Source organism: Protopterus annectens, chromosome 6.part0 (genome assembly GCF_019279795.1).
Source record: "Protopterus annectens isolate FY-2018-M chromosome 6.part0, PAN1.0, whole genome shotgun sequence".
NCBI lineage: Eukaryota > Metazoa > Chordata > Ceratodontiformes > Protopteridae > Protopterus > Protopterus annectens.
In genome coordinates, this window is record NC_056737.1 from 1,902,473,612 (window position 1) to 1,902,496,850 (window position 23,239).

A 23,239-nucleotide genomic window follows, 5' to 3' on the forward strand; every position below is an offset into this window, starting at 1 on the left:
GCTGAAGGAGTTTGAAAACCTAGTCCACTTGTATTTGATAATAATATTTCAGAGAATTGGAGAGTGTCTGAGCAAGAGTACAATATTTTCATTCCAGCTGCATTTTCTGATAAAGATGCATGTTGTAAAAAGGCATTTATTCTGCTTAATTTATCTGTTTCACAAGATACAGAAAGATGCATTCATTTGTGTATGCACCTGTTGTTTTTGCAGGAGATGGGGAAAACTGTCATATAGTGGTACCGGCTGAAACAAGGGAAGACCCTGAGTGCGTAAATTTTATAGAAATGTGTAATCCTCAAATTAATATTACAATGGAAAGGCACTTATCTGACACAATGGATCAAAAGCTTTGGTGAAACTTTTGCAGCATATATAACTGACTTCATAAATAAGGCTAAAACGTGCAGATTTGGTGATTTAAGGGATAAATTGATAAAAGACAGACTTGTGTGTGGTATTAAAGATTATGCTGTGAGATTTTGCTTCATGACAGTGATTTAACTTTGAATAAGGCCATTGAGATTTGTCAGATATATGAGCTCAAAGAAAAGCACTCAGATATGCTTATAAATGAGAAATGCATGCTTCCAGTATCTTCTAGAGCTAATGTTGATAATATTCAGCATGTGGTTTAAAGAAACAAGCCCAAGCACATGGCAGCAACTGTGAGTCCTGTAACAGTCCCTGGTAGACCCTGTAGCTTTCTAGCAAATTCCAGGGCACACTCAGTCTCGGTGAAGTACAATAGTGACTCAGCAGACTCAAAGTATGTTCTCTCACCTAGCCTCATAGTCAGCTGTCGTAACTGTGGTGGTAATCCTGTGTCTAAAAGAGAAAAGTGCTTAGCTTTTGGTCAGCAGTGCCACAGACATAAAAAGTGGAATAATTTCCAAAAATTTTGTAAATCAAAACAAGCACATTCTTTTATTAAAAGAGAACATTCAAAGAGACAAGTCGATCAATTAGAAAGCTGTGACCCTTCTTTTTATGTTGATGGTGTGTCTGTGCTTAATGAAACAGTCAATGCAGTTGATTTATGGGCAAAGAATGAAGTATTTTGTACTGTTCAGATAAATGGAAGACCCATAGAGCTCAAAGTTGACAAAGGTTCAAAGTGCAATGTTATGTCAGCAGAAACATTTGCTAGAGTATATGCTGGCAGGAATCTTAATTTGGAAAAGTGTGTGAAGCTTGTTGTTTATGACGGTGAAGAAATTCAGACCAAGGTTCAGTCGTGCTTTCATGTTACCCTGCTGGGAACAGCTTTGACTTGCAATTTTATGTAGTCAAAAGGCACATACAGTCATTATTAGGCCTCATAGACAGTTTGAAAATGGGACTACTTTCATTTAATAAGCAAGCCCACCATGTAAATTTGAAAGACAACTGTTCTAATTTCACCCAGTTTATTTTCTCTACCTGTGCTGATCTTTTTGAAGACAAACTAGACAAACTCCCAGTTGTGTACTCCAAAAAGTTAGACCCTGAAGTCAGCCTATTTGTCAGGCCAGCCCAGAAAGTTCCAGTAGCTATGCAGAACATAGTCAAAGCTGAGCTAGATAAAATGGTGCAGCAAGATGTGATTTGTCCAGCTGACGAACCAACTTAATGGGTATCTTCCATGGTGGTAGCTCATAATAAAAGCTCAGATGATATCAGAATATGTGTTGATCCATGAGATTTAAACAAAGTGCTGAAAAGACCTCATCATCCAATCCGTACAGTCGAAGAAGTCGCTGCTCTTATGCCAAATACCATACAGTTTTTTCTGCTTTGGATGTACAGAGTTCATTTTGGCAAATTTTGCTTGTCCGAAAATCTTCATTGCTAACCACTTTCGGTACATCTTTTGGCAGGTACAGATTTTTGAGAATACCATTTGGGATAAATTCTGCCAGTGAAGTCTTCCAGCATACCATGGAACAAATTGTTTCTGGCTATCCGTGTGCTTTTATAGTAAATGATATTCTAATTGGGGGTAAATGTGAAGCCGAGCATGACAGAAACCTCAAGAAAGTCCTGGAAAGAGCGCGTGAAGTGAATCTTAAGCTGAATCCTCAGAAGTACAAGTTCAGGCTACCAGATGTTACTTATGTTGATCATTTGTTTGCTAGTTCAGGCTTATGATCAGATCCTTCCAAGCAAACAGCAATTCTTGAGATGCAAGCTACAGACAATGTTCAAGCCTACAACATGTTCTTGGTATGGTTAACTACCTAGGCAAGTTCATTCCAGACCTGAGCAAACTTTCAGCACCACTCAGAAAGTTCTCATACAAAGATGTATCCTGGTCCTGATTAGAACAACACCAAAGAGCATTTCATGTCCTGCAACAGAGAATTGCCAGTCCACCAACTCTCAGATACTATGATATTCACAAACCAGTAGCTCTTTCTTGTGATGCTTCGAAACTTGGTCTTGGTGAAGTCATTCTTCAAGAGGGTAGATCAGTAGCCTATGCATCGAGAACTCTAACCCAAACTGAGATGCAGCATGCTCAGATATAAAAGTAGATCTTGTCAATTGTGTTCGCATGTTCAAAGTTCCATGATTATATTTATGGCTGCCCTATTCAAATAGAAACGGATCACCAACCTCTAGTCACTATTTTGAGAAAGACTGTGCATACAGCTCTAGCTATATTTCAATGCATGATGTTGAAATTGCAAAAGTATAATTTCAGTCTTGTCTGCACAAAAGGCAAACTTCTTTATCTTGAACAAGACATAAGTGATTTTTTTCTGAATCTCTGAATCTCAGAAATATCCCTTGTGATAAACATCTTGGTTCACCTGCACAAAGGTTTTTGTCAAGACAAACCAGAAACACACTCAGTAGCAATATGTTGGTTCCCTATGCTAAGAACAAGAAAGCAGTGAGAGCTTCAACTCATGAAAAGGCATTTGTCCCAGAAGTCCTATTATGATAACCCCGGCAAACCACTCAATCCATTACGAGAAGGGGAGATAGTGAGGATGCAGACTTCCAAAGGTTTTGATCGGATTGGATTCATGAAAAGTGTTTGTCCAGAGCTGAGATCATACACTGTGGAATAAGAAGGAGTTGAATTTTGACAGAATTGGAAACATTTAGTACCATTGTCTGAGACTGTATTGAGAGTTATTCAGTGTTCCAGTTCCAGAGGATATTCCAGCAAATATCCCTGTTCCTGAGAAGATTCCCAAAACTCCTGAAACAGATTACTCCCCAATGACTGTCCCTGTTGCTAAACCCAGCCCCAGTTGCTATATCACTAGATCAGGTCGCATTTCCACACGATGTTCCAGATAAAAGGCAACTTGGACATGAAACTTGTGTTTATTTCTCAGTGTTTGTATAATTGCATGTCTCTTGTGGGCAATTCACTAAAGAGGGAGGATGTAGATCAGTAGGTATGTATACATTTAAGAAGCTTTCCATGAGCTTGCACATGTGTATAAATACGGAGTACATACCAGCCAGACTGTAATTTTGTAGAGACCTGTTGAGATGTAGGCATGCATGTATGTAATGGTCTGTCAGTTAATCAGTTTGTTTATATTTTATGTTGCTGCTATCCATCCTGATGTGTTTCTATATAATAAAGCATATAATCGAACTACCCCACCTGTTCATCTTGAATCATAACATAGGATGAGCAACAGATACCATAGGCTCCAGCTTAAGTATCCGAATATGTGTATGTAGTATGTTAACTAGCATAATATTAGCAGTGACTGATTCAGCATTGACTGGAATGACACACTCGGTTAACAAAAAACAGGTTCATAGGCAAATACGTGGCTATCAGTCTGCTGACTGTTACATGCCTAGCTGTTAAGTAAAGACTTAAGTGCTTGTGACATTTTGGTGATGTAAAGCTGTTATCCTTTACTTTAGTTTCCTCTTTGCTATGGCTACTGGGGTTTAATTTAAACTGATTTAGTTCTTATCTATTGGTAATGTATATATTCTGCTAACTGTATAATTAACAGGAAAACTAACACCAAACACCAATGCCAACTTGGGAAGAATCTAAATAAGGATCCATCTTGTAAATCCGAACAAATCTAGGGTGTAAGTTGGAATGTGAAGGGTATGGGAGATTGGTGTAATGGTTAAGGTGCTTACCTTAGAAACACAAAGTACAGGGTTTGATTCTCACATGGGGTAATTGGCTAAACATAAAATGGCCCATGAGGGCAGTTAGCTTGGTACTAAGCTATGAATCTATGCATGCCCACACCTTATTGCATTGCAGCAATAATGCACTTGTTTGAACAGAAGCACATACAATTTTCTTTTTTGCTAGAAACTAGGGTGAAACAAATATGCACACACATTTTTTTCTAAGTGTCCAGGAATACATTTCATAAGTTGTGCCACAATGGCAAACAGAAGCACTACTATGCTTTTAAGTAAGAAGCTGAGCTGGGTAGTGCAATGTGAATTTCATGATAAACAAGGCAGATAGCCAGTGGTTCAGGTTAAGTCATTTTATGGCCCTACTCTGCTGCTTAATTATTACGGCCCTAATAATTGATGAAGTGCAACCACTATTATGTTTAGCTACACTGCTGAAATGTCTGGACCCACTCCTTAGAATTACCATAAGTTGAGGTTTTAATGTTACTTTAGATCCATGGATTGATAGGATCCTCAGTGGTCATATACTCCTCCCTTGGGCTGCACAGTTTTAAGATGCTTATGACACAGCTACATATAGTAGAAGACTGGAGAACTTTACACCCTGCAGAGAATAATTATAGGGTAGGTTGGATATGTGGCTAGATAGTCATAGATTTCTACACATGTGCAAAGATGCCTGGATTGCTCTATGTGAACTCTAAGAACATGCTACTGTGTGGTTATCTTTCCTCCTGTTTAATGACTAGGATATGGAAATCTGATCCCTTATTATTAAACATCCAAAAATTCCTGGATTTCTTTTCCAAGTGACTAACAAGTTACTAGAAAGTAAGGAATGAGGGGAGGGAAGAAATGGTGCTGATTTGGGTTAAGTTTAAGGAGCAATGCTGAGCATGGATTAACATTACCAGAGGCAAAGGCAGATCATATTAGAGAGAGAAAGTAAAACTTGAGCAAGAAATAGGGTACCTGGAACAACTCTATAAAAGATAGCAATTGGCAAGACTGTGTACTAGTAGTGGGGGTTAAGAATCTTAAAGCACAATACAGGCAAGTAAAGATGACAGAAGAATCTAACCACTGGGCAAGGTATGCCAACAGGAAATGGCAACATGGAAACCTATGTGTGGATCTGAGTAGTATTAACAACACCTTAAGGGAAGAATACTACAAGTGCACCAATAAGATACAAGGAAACATCAATTTGACTTTTACAGCCTGAATGTAGGAGCTTGAAATACTGGGCTTTCAAGCCAAAGAGAAGGATGACACTGGAAAACCATTAACTGTCTCTGTAATTACAGGGGCTACAGATACATTACCATCTAGCTAAGTATCTGGGCTAGACAGCTTATCAGCAGATTTCTATAAACACTGAAAAATGAATTAGATGATCACCTTTACCAGATGATTTGAGATGCAATCAGTAGAAAATCTTTTTTCTGCAGACCTTCATCTAGCCAAAATACTGATGTTTCCTAAGCCACATAAAAGTCTGATGGATCCAGCCAAATATAGACCAATGTCATTATTGAAAACAGAGCTTATGATCTTTGCTAAAGTGCTATAAGCTGCAAAAATATCTCTCCTCCTCATAACAGTGTTAATTATAAGGGTTTTCTTTCTTAAACGTCAAGCAGGTACCCCTGTTGACTTGATAAACTGGCAATTTATTTGGGCTTTCATTGCTACATTAAGTTTCCCTCATTCATTTATCGAGTAGTGTAAATATTGTATGTGAACAAAGAGGCCCAAATTTCATCCGGTAATTTACTGTCCAAGCATATACATTTAGAAAGTGGCACTCAGTATGGTTGCCCATTACCTTCACTGCTATATATTATGCAGCTTGTTAATATATCCCCATTGCTATCTGGGATCCTGGAGGAACAAAATGATAATTTGAGTGGTAGGAGTTTGAGTCTACTCCTATATCTGGAATAATCCCCATATTCTTCTAAAGAACAAACCCATATTATAGTGGCACACATTTTGGATCTCTGTTTGCAATATATTCCCATTGCTATTTGTTATAAAGTACATTTTAGATTTCTGCTTGCAACACAAATTTGGATTGCATTATATTGATTTAGGGGGTGGAACGCACCTTAACCACCATGGTTTGCAGATGACTGCCTTATTTGTTTAAATGATCCTGGAAACCAAGTTAAGCCTGTACTGTCTTTTTAACAGGAACTATCATCATACAAAGTCAGCACTGTTTTTACTTAGCATGACTGCTGAACAGAGGTCACAAGATGTTACCAGTCTTCCAGTCAGGGTTATTACTCAGCACATCCACTTGGGAATATATAGCACCTCACCATTAGATAAAACTGTAGAGGTGATTACCAACACAGTGAGTGAGGCTATAAAAGATAAACTATTACAGCTTAAATCCCTTAAACTCTTTTTGTCATCAGAATGCAGACATGATGCTTATCCTCCAAAGGTTCTACACATTTTTTGGCATTTCTCATATGTATTATTTTCCATATTTAGTAATAAATACCAAATAGCCACTGCTATTTTTTTAATTTGGGGGGATGAAAAAACATTTAGGATTAGTCTGCAGTGATTGCTGACATCTAAATGCACTAGTGGTCTTGGGCTACCAAACCCCTTTGTATATTGGGTGGCAATTGCTGGATGGTACTTTGCACAGGCTAGGTCCCAATTGACTCCCATCTGGGTACCCATGGAAGCAAGACTTAATATTGTAGAACATAGGTCTAGCCAAACATCACAAAAGATCTGGGAATCGTGTAGAATGGAATAGTAATTCGAGAAGCAGAAATTCCAGTTTACTCCTGCATCTGGAATAGCCCTCATATTCTTCTAGATAACAACCCCATATTATGGCAGACTGGAATGACCCTGGCAGATATTTTGTATGGGATCTTTGGACTGGACAGCAAATCAATTTGATACAATATAATGTACTGATATGACATTTTCCAGAGTTATGGACATGATGATGGCAATACTTACTGATCAAGAAATGCATAACAGCATAACTGACCATGTCACTGGATACTTCTGGGATATTGGGAGGACTGACATATGAAAACTTTAACACCAGGATGTTCCATAGTCCTGTGATGATACTGAAAATTGTCTGTCAGTTAAGTCACTGACACCCTGCTTTCCAGAAACAAAAACGGGAGCAGGACTACAACCAGCAGTTGAATGTTAAACACTGGCAGCCTTATTTGGCCTTTATGGTAGAGGGTCAGATCCCACCATTATCCAGTTTTACATCTGCAAACTTGTTGCACTGCTGGCTCATTACCCCAACCGAACTGCAAAAAAAGGGGACCCCAAGTGATCTCAAAATGCTGGGATTGTGGTATTACCCAAAGAAGGTAAACACTCATCAGACCCAGCTTCATATAGACCCATTTCAATTTAAAACATGATTATAAAGTGTTCATGTCTATACTGGCTAAAATAATAGCAAAGGTGTTACCAAAATTGAAAAATATGGGTGTGTGGTATTGTGGAGAGTAGGCAAACATTTGACAATATTAACATACCAACTATGATCCAAGGGGAAGCAGAATGTAATAATATACTACTGCTGTTGGTGGGTCTTGATGCAGGGAAAGCATTCAACTGAGTAAGCTGGAAACACTGACATTGCCTGAAACAATAATAAGGTTAATTAAGTGGATATATAAAGGATCAGAGGCAAGTCTCTGATAAGTTGTGTTTGAACAGAGGAACCAAGTAGGGTTATCCTTCTTCCTCTTTGTTATTTGCCTTATATTTAGAGCCACTGGCAAAGAAAATAAGGTACTCAGAAATTCAAGGATATAATTGGTATAGTAATCAAGAAAAGCTGGCTTTATTTGCAGATAATATTATTTTGTGCTTGGTAAATCCAGAAAAGGACATTTTGGTGTTATGGAACATTTTGAGATGGTTTCAAATCTTTACTGAATATAAAATTAATGAAGATAAAACAAAGGCTATTATAGCCAGAAATGATGTACCCGCATATGAACTGGTGCAGAAATACACATATTTATAGGGACACGATAAGATGACATATCTAGGAGTATGAATTAAAAAACACTTCTGTTATGGCTGATAAGTATATGTGGGAAGAAGCTAAACAAAATATAAAACAAAAACTGAAAAACTGAAAGCTCTTGTTTATGTATATGGATAGTAAGATAGTAAGATACACGTAATGAAAATGTTTTAGTCCCTTTAGGTTTATAAAAATGGCCAGGCATATTTTTATCAACCAGAGAAGACATTACAGACAATAATTAAAAAAGGGCTGAAGGGCTTTATCTGATGGGGATAGGAGCAAGAGTTAAGTGGGACAAGGTGATCCTCCTACTAGAAAAAGGTGGTTTAGGATTATCTGATTTGAAGGGATATTTTATAGCTATGCAGTTAAGCTTCTTATAGATAACACAAACAGAAGGTCATAATTTAAAGTGAAAAGGGACAATGACAGAGCAGAGGTGTTCAATAAATAAGGAGTGGGATTTTAGATGCAGATCCTAGGGGCAAATAACAACAACTGTACAGAACTATAGGGATATATAGAATTTTCTGTATGGGTCAATGTGATTTTGCATAGCAGAGGTAAACATTTGATATTAGTAATAGAGTAATGATGATCCTGAGGTTAAGCAGAATGTAAGAAAATACTGCTGTTGTTGCTGGGTCTTGATGCAGAGAATGCATTTGATAGAATAAGCTGGGATTTCATGAGTAAGGCAATGGAAGCATTTGCATTCTCTGATACAATAATAAGGGTTAATTAGGAGGATATATGCATGACCAGAAGCCAAAATGAAAATGGTAGGATAATATTTTGTATGGGACTATAAGGATATATGGATGGCAACAGAGTTACAGAAAATAGGCAAGAGGGGACTGGAATTTACTGGAGAAAACTGAAAAAAGAACCATGGTACTGGGAGCAAATAACTAAAGAAGGAACGGTAATATAGTGGGATGAGGTCAAGATGAATTTTGGACTGTAGCTTAGAGGTTCCCTTCATACCAGGGATTGATATTACAGTATAGGCAAACAGAAATGGATAGGGGAGTCCTAAATGAAATGCATGCCCTGGTAGAGTTTTTATTTTAATCTAGGAGAGAATTTGTATGAAAAATGGGATAATTAGTAGGACATGCAAACAACTGCATGATAACTATAAGAATCAATTAGAAAAGGTTAGAAAAGATTGGGAAGATAGATCTGAAAGGCAATTCACAATAGAACAAAAGGAGATTATAATTATGGCCCCCTACTATCCAATGAAATCCAGAAGGTTTAGTATTTTTGCTTACAAGTATTTACATAAGTAGTTATACATCCCGGGCAGGCTTCAAATAATTTTTCTCATGCAGATAGCAAATATTGGAGGAAGTGTAATGAGGAAGAAAGGGCTAACTGAGAACATGTTTTCTGGGAGAGTAATGAGCTGGCAGATTTAAAACATTTCTTACAGAATACTCTGTCAGAAATACTGGAGTACCAAATGGCTGTAATTAAAGTAATGATTCCCTTCAGCTGGAACACAGGATCTGGATTGCCTAGACACTGTAACATCTTATTAATTTTAAATCTATTAGCTGTCAAAAAGGCAATTAATGGAAAATGAAAATCAAAATGTAAACCAACTGTATCTGAAGCACTGAATATTGTAAAAGTGATAAAATAAATGGAAATTGAATGTTTAGAAAAAAGAAGCAAATTGCATCGAAATGCATAGGATTTATGGGAATAAAACATGCTAAAAAAGAAGTTATGTACTTACCATAACGTTCCATGTGAGTTGTTTATCTCGCCTTTATTCTCACTGATGGATTCGGAGCCGATCCTCGGCTCTGACACTGCCGATAGCAAAGCTCAAGGTTTGCCAGTAGCTCAAGACCAAACCCCTTATCCCACAATGTACTGCTGGAATTACCTCAGATCTTGTTTGCTGCGAGTAACAGTATATATAAATATATATACCCTTTTATTTATTACTATCAAGAACACTTCCCAAAGGGGAAGAAGAAATATTGAATAACCAGGATGGTACTAGCCTCTACGTCAACAGTCAGCCAGAAGGGGGAAGGAGGGAGGGACGTGAGAATAAAGGCGAGATAAATAACTCACATGGAACATTATGTTAAGTACATAACTTCTTTATGTGAAGTTGTTAAATCTCACCGTTTATTCTCATTGAAGGGTAGCGTCCCTAGCACCCTCAATCTTGGGTGGCGCATGGAAGTATGTTCTTCAGTACCGTGGAACCAAAGGAAGACCTGTCCCTTGAAGCCTTATCTACTTTGTAATGTGTGATAAAGGTATGAGGCTTAGACCAAGTGGCTGCAGCACAAATATTGTCAAGGGGCAATTTAGCTTGAAAAGCAGAAGACGTAGAGATGGCTCTGGTAGAATGAGCCTTAGGTTTGTGTGTTAATGGCATGCTCACATTCTCATAAACAAAGGATATACAATCGGAAAACCATTTAGATAAGGTTGTTTTAGCCACTGGATTGCCTTTTCTGGCTTCTGAGAAGGATAAAGTTGATCTGATTTTCTAATATCCTTAGTTCTGTCAAGATAAAATCTGGGCTGTCTGTGTACATCAAGTCTGTGCAGCATGTATTCCAATTTGCTAGAGAGGTTGGGAAAAAAGACTGGCAGCTCAATGACCTGATTGATATTTGATTCAGAACAGACTTTAGGTAAAAATGAGGGGCTTGTTCTGAGAGATACTCTATCAGCATGGAAAATCATGTAAGGTAGTCTGATAGATAATGCTTGAAGGTCTGACACTCTGCGGGCAGAAATAATGGCCACAAGAAAAATAGTTTTCCAGGATAAATATTTGAGATCACAAGAAGATGCTGGTTCAAAGGGGGGAAGAATAATTTGAGACAGCATAAAGTTTAAATTCCAGGGAGAATAGGGAATTTTGATAGGAGGTCTCATGTGAAGAACGACTTTAAGAAAAGTCTTAGATAATTTATGGCCCATAATGAGCCACCAAACCCAAGGTGAAAATTTGAGATGGCAGCTAACTGGACTTGAACTGTAGCAGCTGCTACCCCTTCCTTAAAAATCTTTGTCAAGAATTCTAAAATAGATGATAGCGGAGCTCGGAAAGGGTCAATGTTCTGCGTGTTGGCCCAAATTGAGAACCTTTTCCATTTACTGCCATATAATTTCGTGGTAGATGACTTGTGAGAAGACAAGAGAATTTGTCTTGCATCTTCTGAAATTGAATGAAGCCTGGCAATTAGGGGAAGTGGATTAGCCAAGCAGTCAGTTTCAGGGACTGTAGAGAAGGATGAAGGTCTCCTGATGGGTGCGTCAGAAGGTCCGGAGCTGGGTCCAGGATCCATGGATCTTCCAACAGATGATGGTGGAAAAACGGGAACCAAGTCTGTCGAGGCTAGTTGGGGGCTATGAGAATAACAGTCCTTCCCAGCGATTTTGCTTTCTGTAAAAATCTGGGTATCAATGGGAAGGGTGGAAATGTATAAAGGAGACCTGGGGGCCAATCGTGTAAAAGTGCATCTCTCGGGGGATGACCAGGAGGTGGTATTAGGGCAAAGTAGCTTCTGCATTTTGAATTGATGTGGCTAGCAAAGAAGTCACAGCAAGGCTGGCCCCATTTGCGGAAAATCAACTCTGCAACCTGTTGTTTGAGAGACCACTCATGAGGGAGTAATATCGCCCTGCTTGGCTTGTCCGCTATCATGTTGGATTTCCCCGGGATGTGCGTTGCTAACAGAAAATGCTGGGACGACACAGCCCACTGCCAGATCTTGAGGGCTTCTCGACAAAGGGGGTAAGACTTGGTTCCGCCTTCCTTGTTCAAGTACCAGACTACTGACATGTTGTCCGTCTGAATTGCAATAGTCCCTAGAGGGAGAGAGTCTTGAAAGTACTGCAACGCCAGAAGTACCGCTCTCAACTCTAGAACATTGATGTGCAGATGTGATTCTTGATCTGTCCATGTGCCTTGGGCAGTCTTTCTCTGAAAATGCCCCCCCCACCCTATCAGGGAAGCATCTGTGGTCACAGTGGCTACTGCGGGGGAGAACAAAAGGTCTTCTGATTGTGACACAAAGAGACGTCAACCACCACTGAAGGTCTCTCTTGCAAGAATCCATGATGAGAATCATGTGGTGCATCGGTAGTTTCTGGTATGACCACTGAGCAAAGAGGAGCCACTGAAGAATTCACATATGCATCCTTACGAGTGGTTTAGCCAGGATTGCTGCCGCCATCAAACCTAGCACCTTCAAGACCACTGCTGCTGTAGCTTTGTTCTTTGACACCAGTGAGTTGACATGTTGGCGGAGAAGTGAGACTCCTTCGATAGGAAGACATAGAGTGGTAGTTGAGGCATCTAACTCTGCTCCTATAAAAACTGTATGCTGCGATGGCGATAAGTCAGACTTTTCGAAGTTGATTGTAATGCCTAATTGATGGCAGAGTGTCAGAGTGTATCGTGTTGCCTGAGTCAACTGATGTCTGGTGGTTGCGGTGAGGAGCCAATTGTCTAGGTATGGAAACACCTGGAATCCTAGACATCTCAGGTGAGCCGTGACCACTGCCATGCATTTGGTAAACACTCTGGGGGCTGTAGTGAGACCAAAGGACAGGGCTCAAAACTGGTAATGATTGGATCCCAGCCGGAAACGCAGATGATCTCTGTAGCATCTGTTCATCTTTATGTGATAGTACATGTCCTTGAGATCTATGGAGCACATCCAATTGCCTTTCCCTAGAAAGGGAAGAATGGACTGAAGTGTGACCATTCGGAACTTCTCTTTCTTTACGAACTGGTTGAGTCTGCTGAGGTCCAACATAGGTCTCCAGTCCCCTGTTTTCTTTGGGATCAAAAAGAATCTTGAGTAAGTTCCGAATCCAACTTGGTCTGCTGGGACTGGTTGGATGACTCTTTTTTCTAGCAATCTGTGGACCTCTATGACTGCTTGTTCCCTGAGATTGGGTGGAACATCTGGGATTCTCTTTACAGGAATGGGAGGGGAAGAGAACAGTATGAAATATCCTCTGGGAATGATGCTTTGTACCCATGTATCTGTTGCTATGTTTAGCTAGGCTTCTGGGTACAAAGACAAGTGACCCCCGATTGCCTCCAGAGCCAAACAGTTGGGCCCCCTTTCAGGGGCGCTGGTAGGGTTGACCGGAGAACTGACCCCTGTCACCCTCTTGCTGTGGACCCCCTCTGCCGCGGGGGCGGCATCTTCCGTTATAACCCCCTCCTCTGCCTCTAGAGGGGGTTTCTCCACGTGTGTCCTGAAAGGCTCCCTGTGCTTTTCGGAACCACATTTTCCCTCCCCACGGCCCGTGGGGTAGGGCTGAGTAGGGGTAGAAAAACAGACTCCAATGGCAGATAAGGTCTTGCCTTCCTGCTTACACCTGGTTAAAGTTTCCTTTACTTTGGGCCCAAACAGTGATGAGTCATCGAATGGGGTGTTAATAAAGGAAGACTTAAAGGGTTCCACAAAGGAACAGAGATGCATCCAGGCTTGTCTTCGAAGAGCAATGCCCGAACTAGCGGCTCTACTCGAACTATCAGCTACATAGGATATGAGACGCATGGATGAGTTTACCACTGAGTTTGGGGTAGTGAGCTGGGCGTTGACTTTGTCGGCCACCCCGCAGCTACCGTACCCTGGAGAGTATCTCCTAGCTCTTTCAGGAGATCTCTTTGTAGTCTTGTAAAGTGGGTTAAGTAGTTCAGTGATCGCAGAGAAAAAGTCGCTGAACTAAACATGCGTTTCCCATATCTATCCTTGACCCTAGAATCTCTGTTAGGAGGATGGATAGATGTGGATGTCTCAGACACTTCCTTTTTGGTGGCTGTAGCTACCACCATGGCATGAAAAGGCACTCCCTTTGTCAAAAATGGCTTGTCCACTGGGGCAGACATGAATTTATTGGGCTTACGAGGAACAGGTTCCATGGCCTCTGGTGACTCCCACCCCTTATGAGAGATCAATTCCATGAGCTCATCATAAGGCGGAGACACCCAAGAAGTGGAAGGTTGAAACCCAAAAGCTTTCAAGAGCACAGACTCGTCCTCAGTAGGGGTCTTGGACTGCCAATCGCCCCTCTGACTAAGGATCTCTAGTATCTCTGCAAAGGAGATATCCTCAGAGGGGGATCGAGGGGACCCTTCTGACTCATCCAAATCCATGTCAGATGTCAAAGACTCCTGTGGGGAGTCTAAGTGCCTCCTCTTGCACAGTCTCTCTTCCTGGGCACCTCCTCAGTGGGAGGATCTGGGGAGGTCTCAGAAGAGCAGGGGATGCCCTGTGGGGGTACTTGAGGCTCGGGGTCTCTACGCTTAGAGGGACTTGTAGATGAAGAAGCAGACACAGGAGCTTGAGGGGAGAGGGAAGGTTGAACCGATGCTGATGTTGTCTTTGGAGACAAAACTCTCCTCATAGCATCAAAAGCACCGTGGCTCCAAGGAGAAGGAGTGGACGGACCCGAGAGTACCGTCCAATCCTCCCGCACCAAAACCCTGGGCTCCAAGCCAGAGGTAGGAGCCGAGCTCATCTGAGCCGAAGCCCCAAGAGGAAGAGTCGGCACCGACAAATCGGTTCGACTATCCTCCCTGGACCCGATGGGAGAGCGTCGGCTCCTAGAGTCCTCGGTTGGCACAGGGACATCCGAGTAGATGGAGCCGATAACACCGGTGCGGGTATCGGCTCTAAGGGTTCGACAATCATCGGTTCAGTTTCCGTCGGCTCTGAGAGTCCAGTACGGCTTGGAGGAGGAGTAGACAAATCCAGTTCCATGGTCTTCGGCACCGACGAGCTGGTCGGGGCCGACAACAATTTGGCAAGTCCTGGTGCCTGTAAAAGCTTCTGCACTAGCCGATCCATGTCCAAATCTGAAAGGCTGACTGAGGACTTAGCCGAATGCACTGAAGGTGCTGACTGGAGCAGAGGAGAAGAAGGAACTTCAGAGACCGGCTCCAATACTGAGAGCTGGCTCCGAATCAAAGGTACACTCGGTTCCGAGTTCTGTGGAACCGATGACCCTCCTTCTGAAATTTTTGTCTTTTTTGCCACTTTGTCTGAAGATTTGGATTTTGAGGATTTTGAGAACGTGCTAGTACCCTCATGGCTACTCAACACCTCAGAAAAGGATTGCTGTAGCAATCCCCTGTCTATTAGCTTCCTCCTTATTTCCAAGAGGACTCTTGAAGAAAAGGAATGGCAAATGCTGCAAGTGTCTTGGAGGTGTTTAGCCCCCAGACAGTAGACACATTGAATGGGTCCGTCAGTGACGGACATTTTCTGCCCACAATCTGGGCATTTCTTGAATCCCGATTTAGGAAGGAATTTTTCCTTGTCATCCGACATAGTTAAGGTAAAACAAACTAGTATACTGCAAAAACTTAAGACAGTAAAATCTTTACTTTACTTGTAAAGACCCACAAAGTAACTAAGCCCAATCCGGGCACTATCTATACCAATTATAGTTTACAAATACAGGGCTAAAGAAGCCCACAGAGAAAAACCCTGACTAAGAAGATTAATAAGTCTAAATAGGGCTAAAGGCCCACACAAAACAACTAGCCAACAGGGCACTATCTATCCAGAACTATAGAAACTATTATCAAATATTTAAACATTAATACACAACTATCCTCTAAAACAAAAAGAAAGATTTTTTTATAAGAACTTGCTGTTTTTTCTATCACAAATGGTCCGAGCTAGCTGGATCACCGAGATCTCTCTTGCCACGGCAAACTAGATCTGAGGTAATTCCAGCAGTGCATTGTGGGATAAGGGGCTTGGTCTCGAGCTACTGGCAAACCTTGAGCTTTGCTATCGGCTGTGTCGGAGCCGAGGATTGGCTCCGAACCCATCAGTGAGAATAAACGGCGAGATTTAACAACTTCACATTAATATTTAGGAGGAGGAGCGAGGTTTGAGGGAGTGCAGGAACTGAGCAACTTATGTAATGTTGTTACAATGAGCCACAGTGGTGCAACAGTTAGCATTGTCGCCTCACATAAAGAGGTTCTCCTGTTCGATTCTCAGCTGGAGCGCCTTTTGTGTGGAGTCTGCATGTCCTCCCCGCGGTCGAGTGACATTAAAGACATGCAGGTAGGTGCAAGAGTGACTGGGCGTGCCTCTATTGAAGATTGGGCATCGGGCTGGCAATTCAGCACTGTAAAAATCCACTGCCAATCATGAGCGGACCGGAGTTTCACTATGGCGACCCCTAACCGGGAAAAGCCGAAAGTCCTTAATGTATAATGTATGTAAATGCAAAATGCTAATATACTTTGTTTTCTTTTCTATTAATGTATGTGTACCTATGTCTTCAGTAATAATTTAAGAAAGATGTTTAAAAAATGCTAGTGATGTGGGTGTGATAAAGCTGATTATGGCCCTTTAGTGAGGCCATGCCCACATGTTCAAAGTCTTTGTGCACTGTTGATTAAAGCTGTCACTATAACCATTTAGCTGCTACTACCTGATATGTACAATAGTGTTGTTGTTGTGAGAATAATACCAAACTCTGTAAAAATGTAGTTAACTCTGTATTTAAGGATCTAAAGTATTGCCCTTACAATTGTGGTTCTTATTTCTTAGCATGGAAGATCATTCCTAGAGAACAGCTAGATAAATTTCACCAGTTCACAACTAGATATGAAAGCCTGGATCACTACCGGTCTGCCTGTTTAGCTTTTTTTGACACAGATAGTGCATTGTGATATTTTGCAAAGAAGGATACAATTGAATATGTGCTCAAGAGACTACATTCACTGCTGGTATTCCTGTTATGTTGTACCTGTAATGTGCGCAGTTGCCTGTTTATTATGCTAAACATTTGGTGTTAATTTATACGTTAAAGTTTATAATTAAAAAAGGAATACTATACATTCTGCATTGCCTGCCAGTGCTCTTTTTCTAAATTATAAACAGGCTTAGGTTGATAGTTAAACAACTTATCAAAATCCCACAGAATCAGACATTCAGATGCTTCAATCATACTATTAAAGACTGAAGAAAAAAACACTTCTAGAGTACTTTCATAAGCCTTAAGATTAGAGTTAATGATTTGTTGTGGCAGACTCTTTCATCACAGTCAAAATATGAACTGCTGGAATAATGTAAAATGACTGACAAGCTGTAACAAATGAAATACTGTCTGCACTATCATGGTCTGAACTGTCACCAGTCATATTCAAACCTTCCTCAAGCAATAAACCCAGATAACCACACGTTAAATCCTCTTTAGCAAACTAATATTTCAACTTTCCCTTTCTAATCAAATACTGTATACCCCAAAAGACTTCCTAATATTGAAGCACAATGCTAAGACTGAATTTACGACCCTTCATTTGCACAAAAAAAATATTTAATATAGTATAGGAAAAGCTTGTCACATTTATAATTTATGCGTTCATTTTGGTAATTCTTTTCAGTTTTCCATTGGCCTCTCTTTCTTCTGCCCCACTGAAGTTGGTTGTCAGTTTTCTGGTGATGATGCCCCTCTGTAAGACTGAGCTTCTGAATCTCAAAGACTTCTGCACACACTAAATTGACACTTCACTGGTGTCACTTTCTACAGTATCTCTATACAATATAATACTGTATGATGCTCTTTTGTTTATGTAATTGTCTTTTATGTAACTGCATTTCTACTTATTTTAATAAACACGTACTATTCTACAGTATCTCAGTTGACTTCTATATATGGAGAAGTCATTTAAATACTCATTAAAATACATTAAAATTAATTAATTCCCATTTAAATACTCTTATCATGCTCAAGGTAATCTCTACTATGTTTCAATGTATTATTTTTAAATATAATTCTTTTTTACCCAAATGCTTGTTCAGATGACTAAGTTTAGCAACTGCTTCAGTTTTAGTAAGCAGGTCTTATAACTGTTGCTCAAAATGTATAACCTCTATCAGGAAATAGGCATGTTTTCAAGCTTTTCATTCTAAGCAAGATCTGTAGCCATTCCTCTGAATATCTTTGAACTGCTTGCTGATGATTCCTATGACAGTGCTCCAACACAGCTTAATAAAATAGAGTCCTCTCAGCATCAAATTTAAAGCAATATATTTCTTCAAGAAGACTGTATCAATAGAAACAATTAAATTCTGCTTTATTTTTGTGAGCAAGCTTGTACAAACTTAATTCACATTTGGTGACAGGCGTTGATTAGGTATAGTCCCTGAATAAAATAATGCATCACTCATTCTGTCATTTATCAAAATGTTCACATAAAGATAGATGCAGTGTAGAAATCACAAATCAACAGGGTAAGCCTTCAATTGTACAGGAGCCACTTTCTTTAGTTTTGAAACTTTTGATGCCATAGTCATTAATAAAACTCAGTTATTCTAACCATGGAACACAATGCAGATATAAAATTCTAATCCCTCATAAATACCAATGAAGGAAAATTTAGTGCACTCCACAGGCAAACTTTATTGACTCAAAATGAAACTAGCACTTTGAATGCACACATTCTTCGAAGGGTAGCTTCAGAATCATAATATAATATTCAAATAGTAAAAAATGAGAGAGAACTCTCTTGCCCACACTTATCTTCTTCCTAATCATTTGTATTGCTCTGAAATCCTCACTAACTTACAGTCCTCTCTTCTATCCAAACTCGAAACTACATATAACAAAGTTGCTAGAATTGCAGCCAACATGTCTCCTAAATCACATCACTGTCTTTCTCTCTAAACCCTCAGTTGGCTGGAATTTCCAAACCAACTCATATACTCTCAACTTCTGTTAATCCACACTATTCTTAATAAGTTCTCCTCCTGCGATAGCTTATCCTCTTTAGTCACCATCTATAACCACCACACTCCTCAGAAGTTCTGACCAATGCCTCTTACAGATCTATAAACCTTAAAAATCTCTTGGGCAAAACCTATACAGCTATTTTCCTGCTTTATCATGATATAAGCTTCCCTTGGCTATCAGAAATGTTACTCATGCACATAAATTCAAGACAACGCTCAGAAATCACCTTTACAACTCCCAGCGATGTCAATGTAACCATCCCACCTAAATTTCCTCCCTCCTTCTCTGTACCTTTACTCTCTTCCCTCCCTCACTTTCCTCTTTATTAATTCTGTTTCCTCAATATTATCTAATCTTAATTCTTGTTTACCTTACTATATTCTTCTGTTCTTTATACCCCTCTAATTTACTCTTTCCAGTAACTTATTACTAAATTCCTTTAAACTAACTCATTTTTCATCTTCCACTCTCTATACCCCTCTATTTTACAGTCCCTAGTATTCTGATTCGACTCTCCCTACTCCCTCCTCTACCCATCTCTTACCCTGCTACTTGTAAAATTAACTTATATGTTTCTAATACTAAATTACCAACATTTCTTTTGCTTCACTGCAACCTATGCCTGGAATATATGCTCTCCTATACTCTCCCCTAATTGGTATGGCGGTAGCGTTGTTACCTCACAGCAAGAGGTTCTCCCGTTCGATTCTTGGCTTGGCTTGGGAGTGTCTTCTCTGTGGAGTCTGCATGTCCTCCCTGCAGATGGGTAGCATTCGAAAGACATGTGTGCGTAAATGGGTGCGCCTTCGTTGAAGGTTGGATGTCAAGCTGGCACCTCAGCTTTTCGTAAAAAATCTATTGCCAATCATTAGCGGACCGGAGTTCCGCTGTGGTGACCCCTTACCGGGAAAAAGCTGAAAGACAAACAACAACAACTCTCCCCTAATCTACAAACTCTCTCTTACAGACATTTTCTTCTTGTTCTATATTTGCTCATCTGTCATACCTTTTCCTTTAAATTTTTTGATACTAACTTGTTTTATTCTACACTAGCCTATTCTGTACAGCAAATATGTTTTTTGAACTATGATTTTATCATCTGCATAACTTGCACTTTTGAATTTTATGCTTTTCAATGTGGAGCAGTGAATAATTATGCAGAACTGTGAATTTCTTTTTTACTTCCAAACTTTGTACTTTGATTTTTATACTTTTACTATTTTGTAGTATGTAGTTTTTCTCCACGGGCCTCCGCTGAAAAAGGGTACTAGCTCAGATAGACTAAGCCAATCAATAAATAAATAACAAATAAATAAATAACCTATTAATCTTGAAGTAAAATTAACATTTGCCACGAGACCTCCTGACAGAGCACTTTAAAGGCTAGGGTAACAAATTGCAAGATCAGTGTGAGTTATTTTTCAGTATCATATGCCTGTATTCTCGGCCATACCTGTTTGCTGACTATATGCTTCTCATGACTAAATAAATAAATAAATAACTTAAGTTAAAAACCAAGTTTGCCTGGAATTAAACTGTGTAGTAACATTTATTCCAATAGTCATGTTTTACAATTGCAAAAAAAGTTCTAAATTCCTACTAAAGACAGGTTTGATGATGGAAATAGGGTTAACTAACTGAAAAAAGACAAGGAACTATTTCCATGTTAAGAACAGGTCAAATGAATAACACTTCTTGAAAGCCTCAGAATTTGAAGTATTTTAGTCATTAGGCCAAATTCATAAAGGTTACCACAAAATGTACATTATATGTACATTTTGTTTATACTTTATGAATTCAAGAACAGTTCTACCACACTGCTTGGGCTGTCTATTCCCTCTGAAAGGTTACATCAAGTGTACATAGTGCTCACTTTGTGGTAACCTTTATGAATCTGGCAGTTTGTTTTGACTAATGATACAGAATAAGAAAGTGTAAAAGGAATGAAATAAATAAACATAGCAATGGCTTTTACAAAGTACAAATACCAAAATATAACCAGTAAACTGTAAGTCAACATAGAAAACAGAAATAAATGTAACCTATAAATGTAGCATTAACTCATATCTGGTTCTGTAAAATCTATAACTTCATTCTCTCAGGGAAAAAAAACACACTATTGCCAAATAAAAAATATGATCATAATTTTCCAGTGAATTTGATTTGGCATAAAATAGTCACATTGCACAGAATGTAGAATGTATTAGATATAGCAAGAGCTACTTATTCTGTCGGTCCAATTAAGAATAATAAGCAAAAATAAATAAATAATTTATTTCTTATCAAAGAAAGTGAAGTGAATAACAGAAGCTAAATGTACATCTATAACACAATGACAGAACAACAAGAGTACTTTTCACTTAGATTTTGAGTGAAATGCCTTCATGGACAAGTATTCTATATCGGATTATTCCCAGAACAGGGTAAATTCTTAGGAAAGGAAGTACAGAACAACTGGAAAGTAGTCCTCTTATCTTAAGCTTGCGCTTTTCCTCTCAAGACTTTAAGAAGTTCACATTTGGCAGGCCAAATCAGAAATTTGCTATAACTGAAGTGTCTAAACTTAAGTTAAAATCTAAAGACAGATTTTCAAGATCAAACCCAGAATACCTGTGTGTAAGTATGCCAGGCATAACTACTTTAGTGATTGCATCAACTGCATTATATCCACAACTCAGTTCTTATATGTCTAATGAGTCAGAGGTTTTACTCTTAACGAGCCTTTATACTTTAAGTGTGTTAAATTACTTGTATTGTCTATCACAAGAACCAAGACAGATTTCAGAAGTCTACAAATTTAAAGTACAGAATGCTTAGAAAAGCGCAATACATAACATAATGATTACAGAATTAAGGTCTCCTGATAGCTGATTACTTTGCGGCTGAAGTAAGAAGTAAAGGTTATTAGTAAGATAAAGAGAAGGATTGTAGTTAGTCCATATTAGAACTTACATTATCTAGTGAATATCCAGTGTTAGCAACTGAAAGACAGACATTAAACATAGTACGCAATGTTAGTGTGTGAAGGGGGCAAGAAACTCTTTAGTGGATTAGCAGAAAGCAGTATTTACTCAAACATAGCTCTGCAGGCGAAATGTACATTAGTAACAAAGTTAGGGAATGTTGCCATTCAGCTAGTTGCATCACAAAGAATACTTTGAGATAGGAATCATGCAAGAATCAAACAGGAATTGTATAAGAAGGAACCCCTTCAAATAGCAAACTCTAAAAAAATAACATTACTTGTCACTAATGTTGCACCTCCTTGAAAAAAAATTGACATTCAATAGAATTATTACAAAAATGAAAATAATAAAAAATAAGCTACATTTAATAACAATGACTAGTAAATACTATTTCTCAGACATGTATTATGAGCAACCTCCAAAATTTGATGGCAAAATATTCCATAAATAAAGTAATAAAATTCAAACATGGTATAATTCTAATAATAAAGGAGAAAGGTTGCACAGTTATTACCAGCTTCCGATTTTGTTAGGCCATATAGACTTTGCCCTCGTGGTCTATTCTCTGGCATCATGGGTAAGTACAGCACCATCAACACCACAGCACTGATTATTGCTTGAGTGAAATATGACATATTTGGTATGTTAACTGCTGCTATGGCAATATCGACATTAGGTTAAATCACTTGCTGAGCTACAAAATATTTTTGGCATGAGCTCTATCTCTTGCAAATAATCCCCATTAGCCCCTTGTTCACTACCTACCACTTTGGAAGAATCCAGCATATATTTTGGAACAAAATGCTCAGTGCCAGTCTGGAATGTATGTCCAGTTACTCTTATTGTAATGCACCACGGTGGACAAAAAGTACCATCAACAATGTTATGATGATCTCGTTGAATCTACAAGGAAATAGAAAAAAGAGATCTTAAGAGAAAAGAGAGTTGTTTTGCTTCCATTTATTATGTTTTGTCTAAAACAATTCCTTACAATAAAATGAAACCTTCAAGAAAAGCAGGATTTTTGTTTCATGCTATAATTCTGTTATTAAGGTTATTTTAATAAACTCAGTCCTGACAATAGTAAATATAAGAACAACATGAATATAAAAAAAAAACATACAAAGGCATGAGAATGTTTCACAATACTGTATGTAAACTTAGCAAATGATGTTTTGACACAAGCAGCAGAAGCTAAAATAAAGGGAAAATATGATGCCCGGCCTCTCAACCATATTTCCAAAAAAATCCTCTGGTGGTATCCCCTGGTGTTTTTACTCTGCAATGATTGGTGGGATTTGTGTATAATGTTGCTTCAGCACTGATAACACTTTTTGTT

The 23,239-nt window shown here is 39.1% G+C and overlaps 1 protein-coding gene across 1 annotated transcript in view; it reads right to left on the minus strand.

Moving 5' to 3' along the window:
* The window catches only part of CFAP65 (cilia and flagella associated protein 65), a 2,328,717-nt gene that overhangs the window by 1,316,115 nt on the left and 989,363 nt on the right, over positions 1-23,239 (minus strand). The window contains exon 12 of the mRNA XM_044075222.1: positions 22,666-22,803. Coding sequence (XP_043931157.1) covers positions 22,666-22,803 — 138 coding nt within the window. The remainder of the gene's footprint in view (positions 1-22,665; positions 22,804-23,239) is intronic.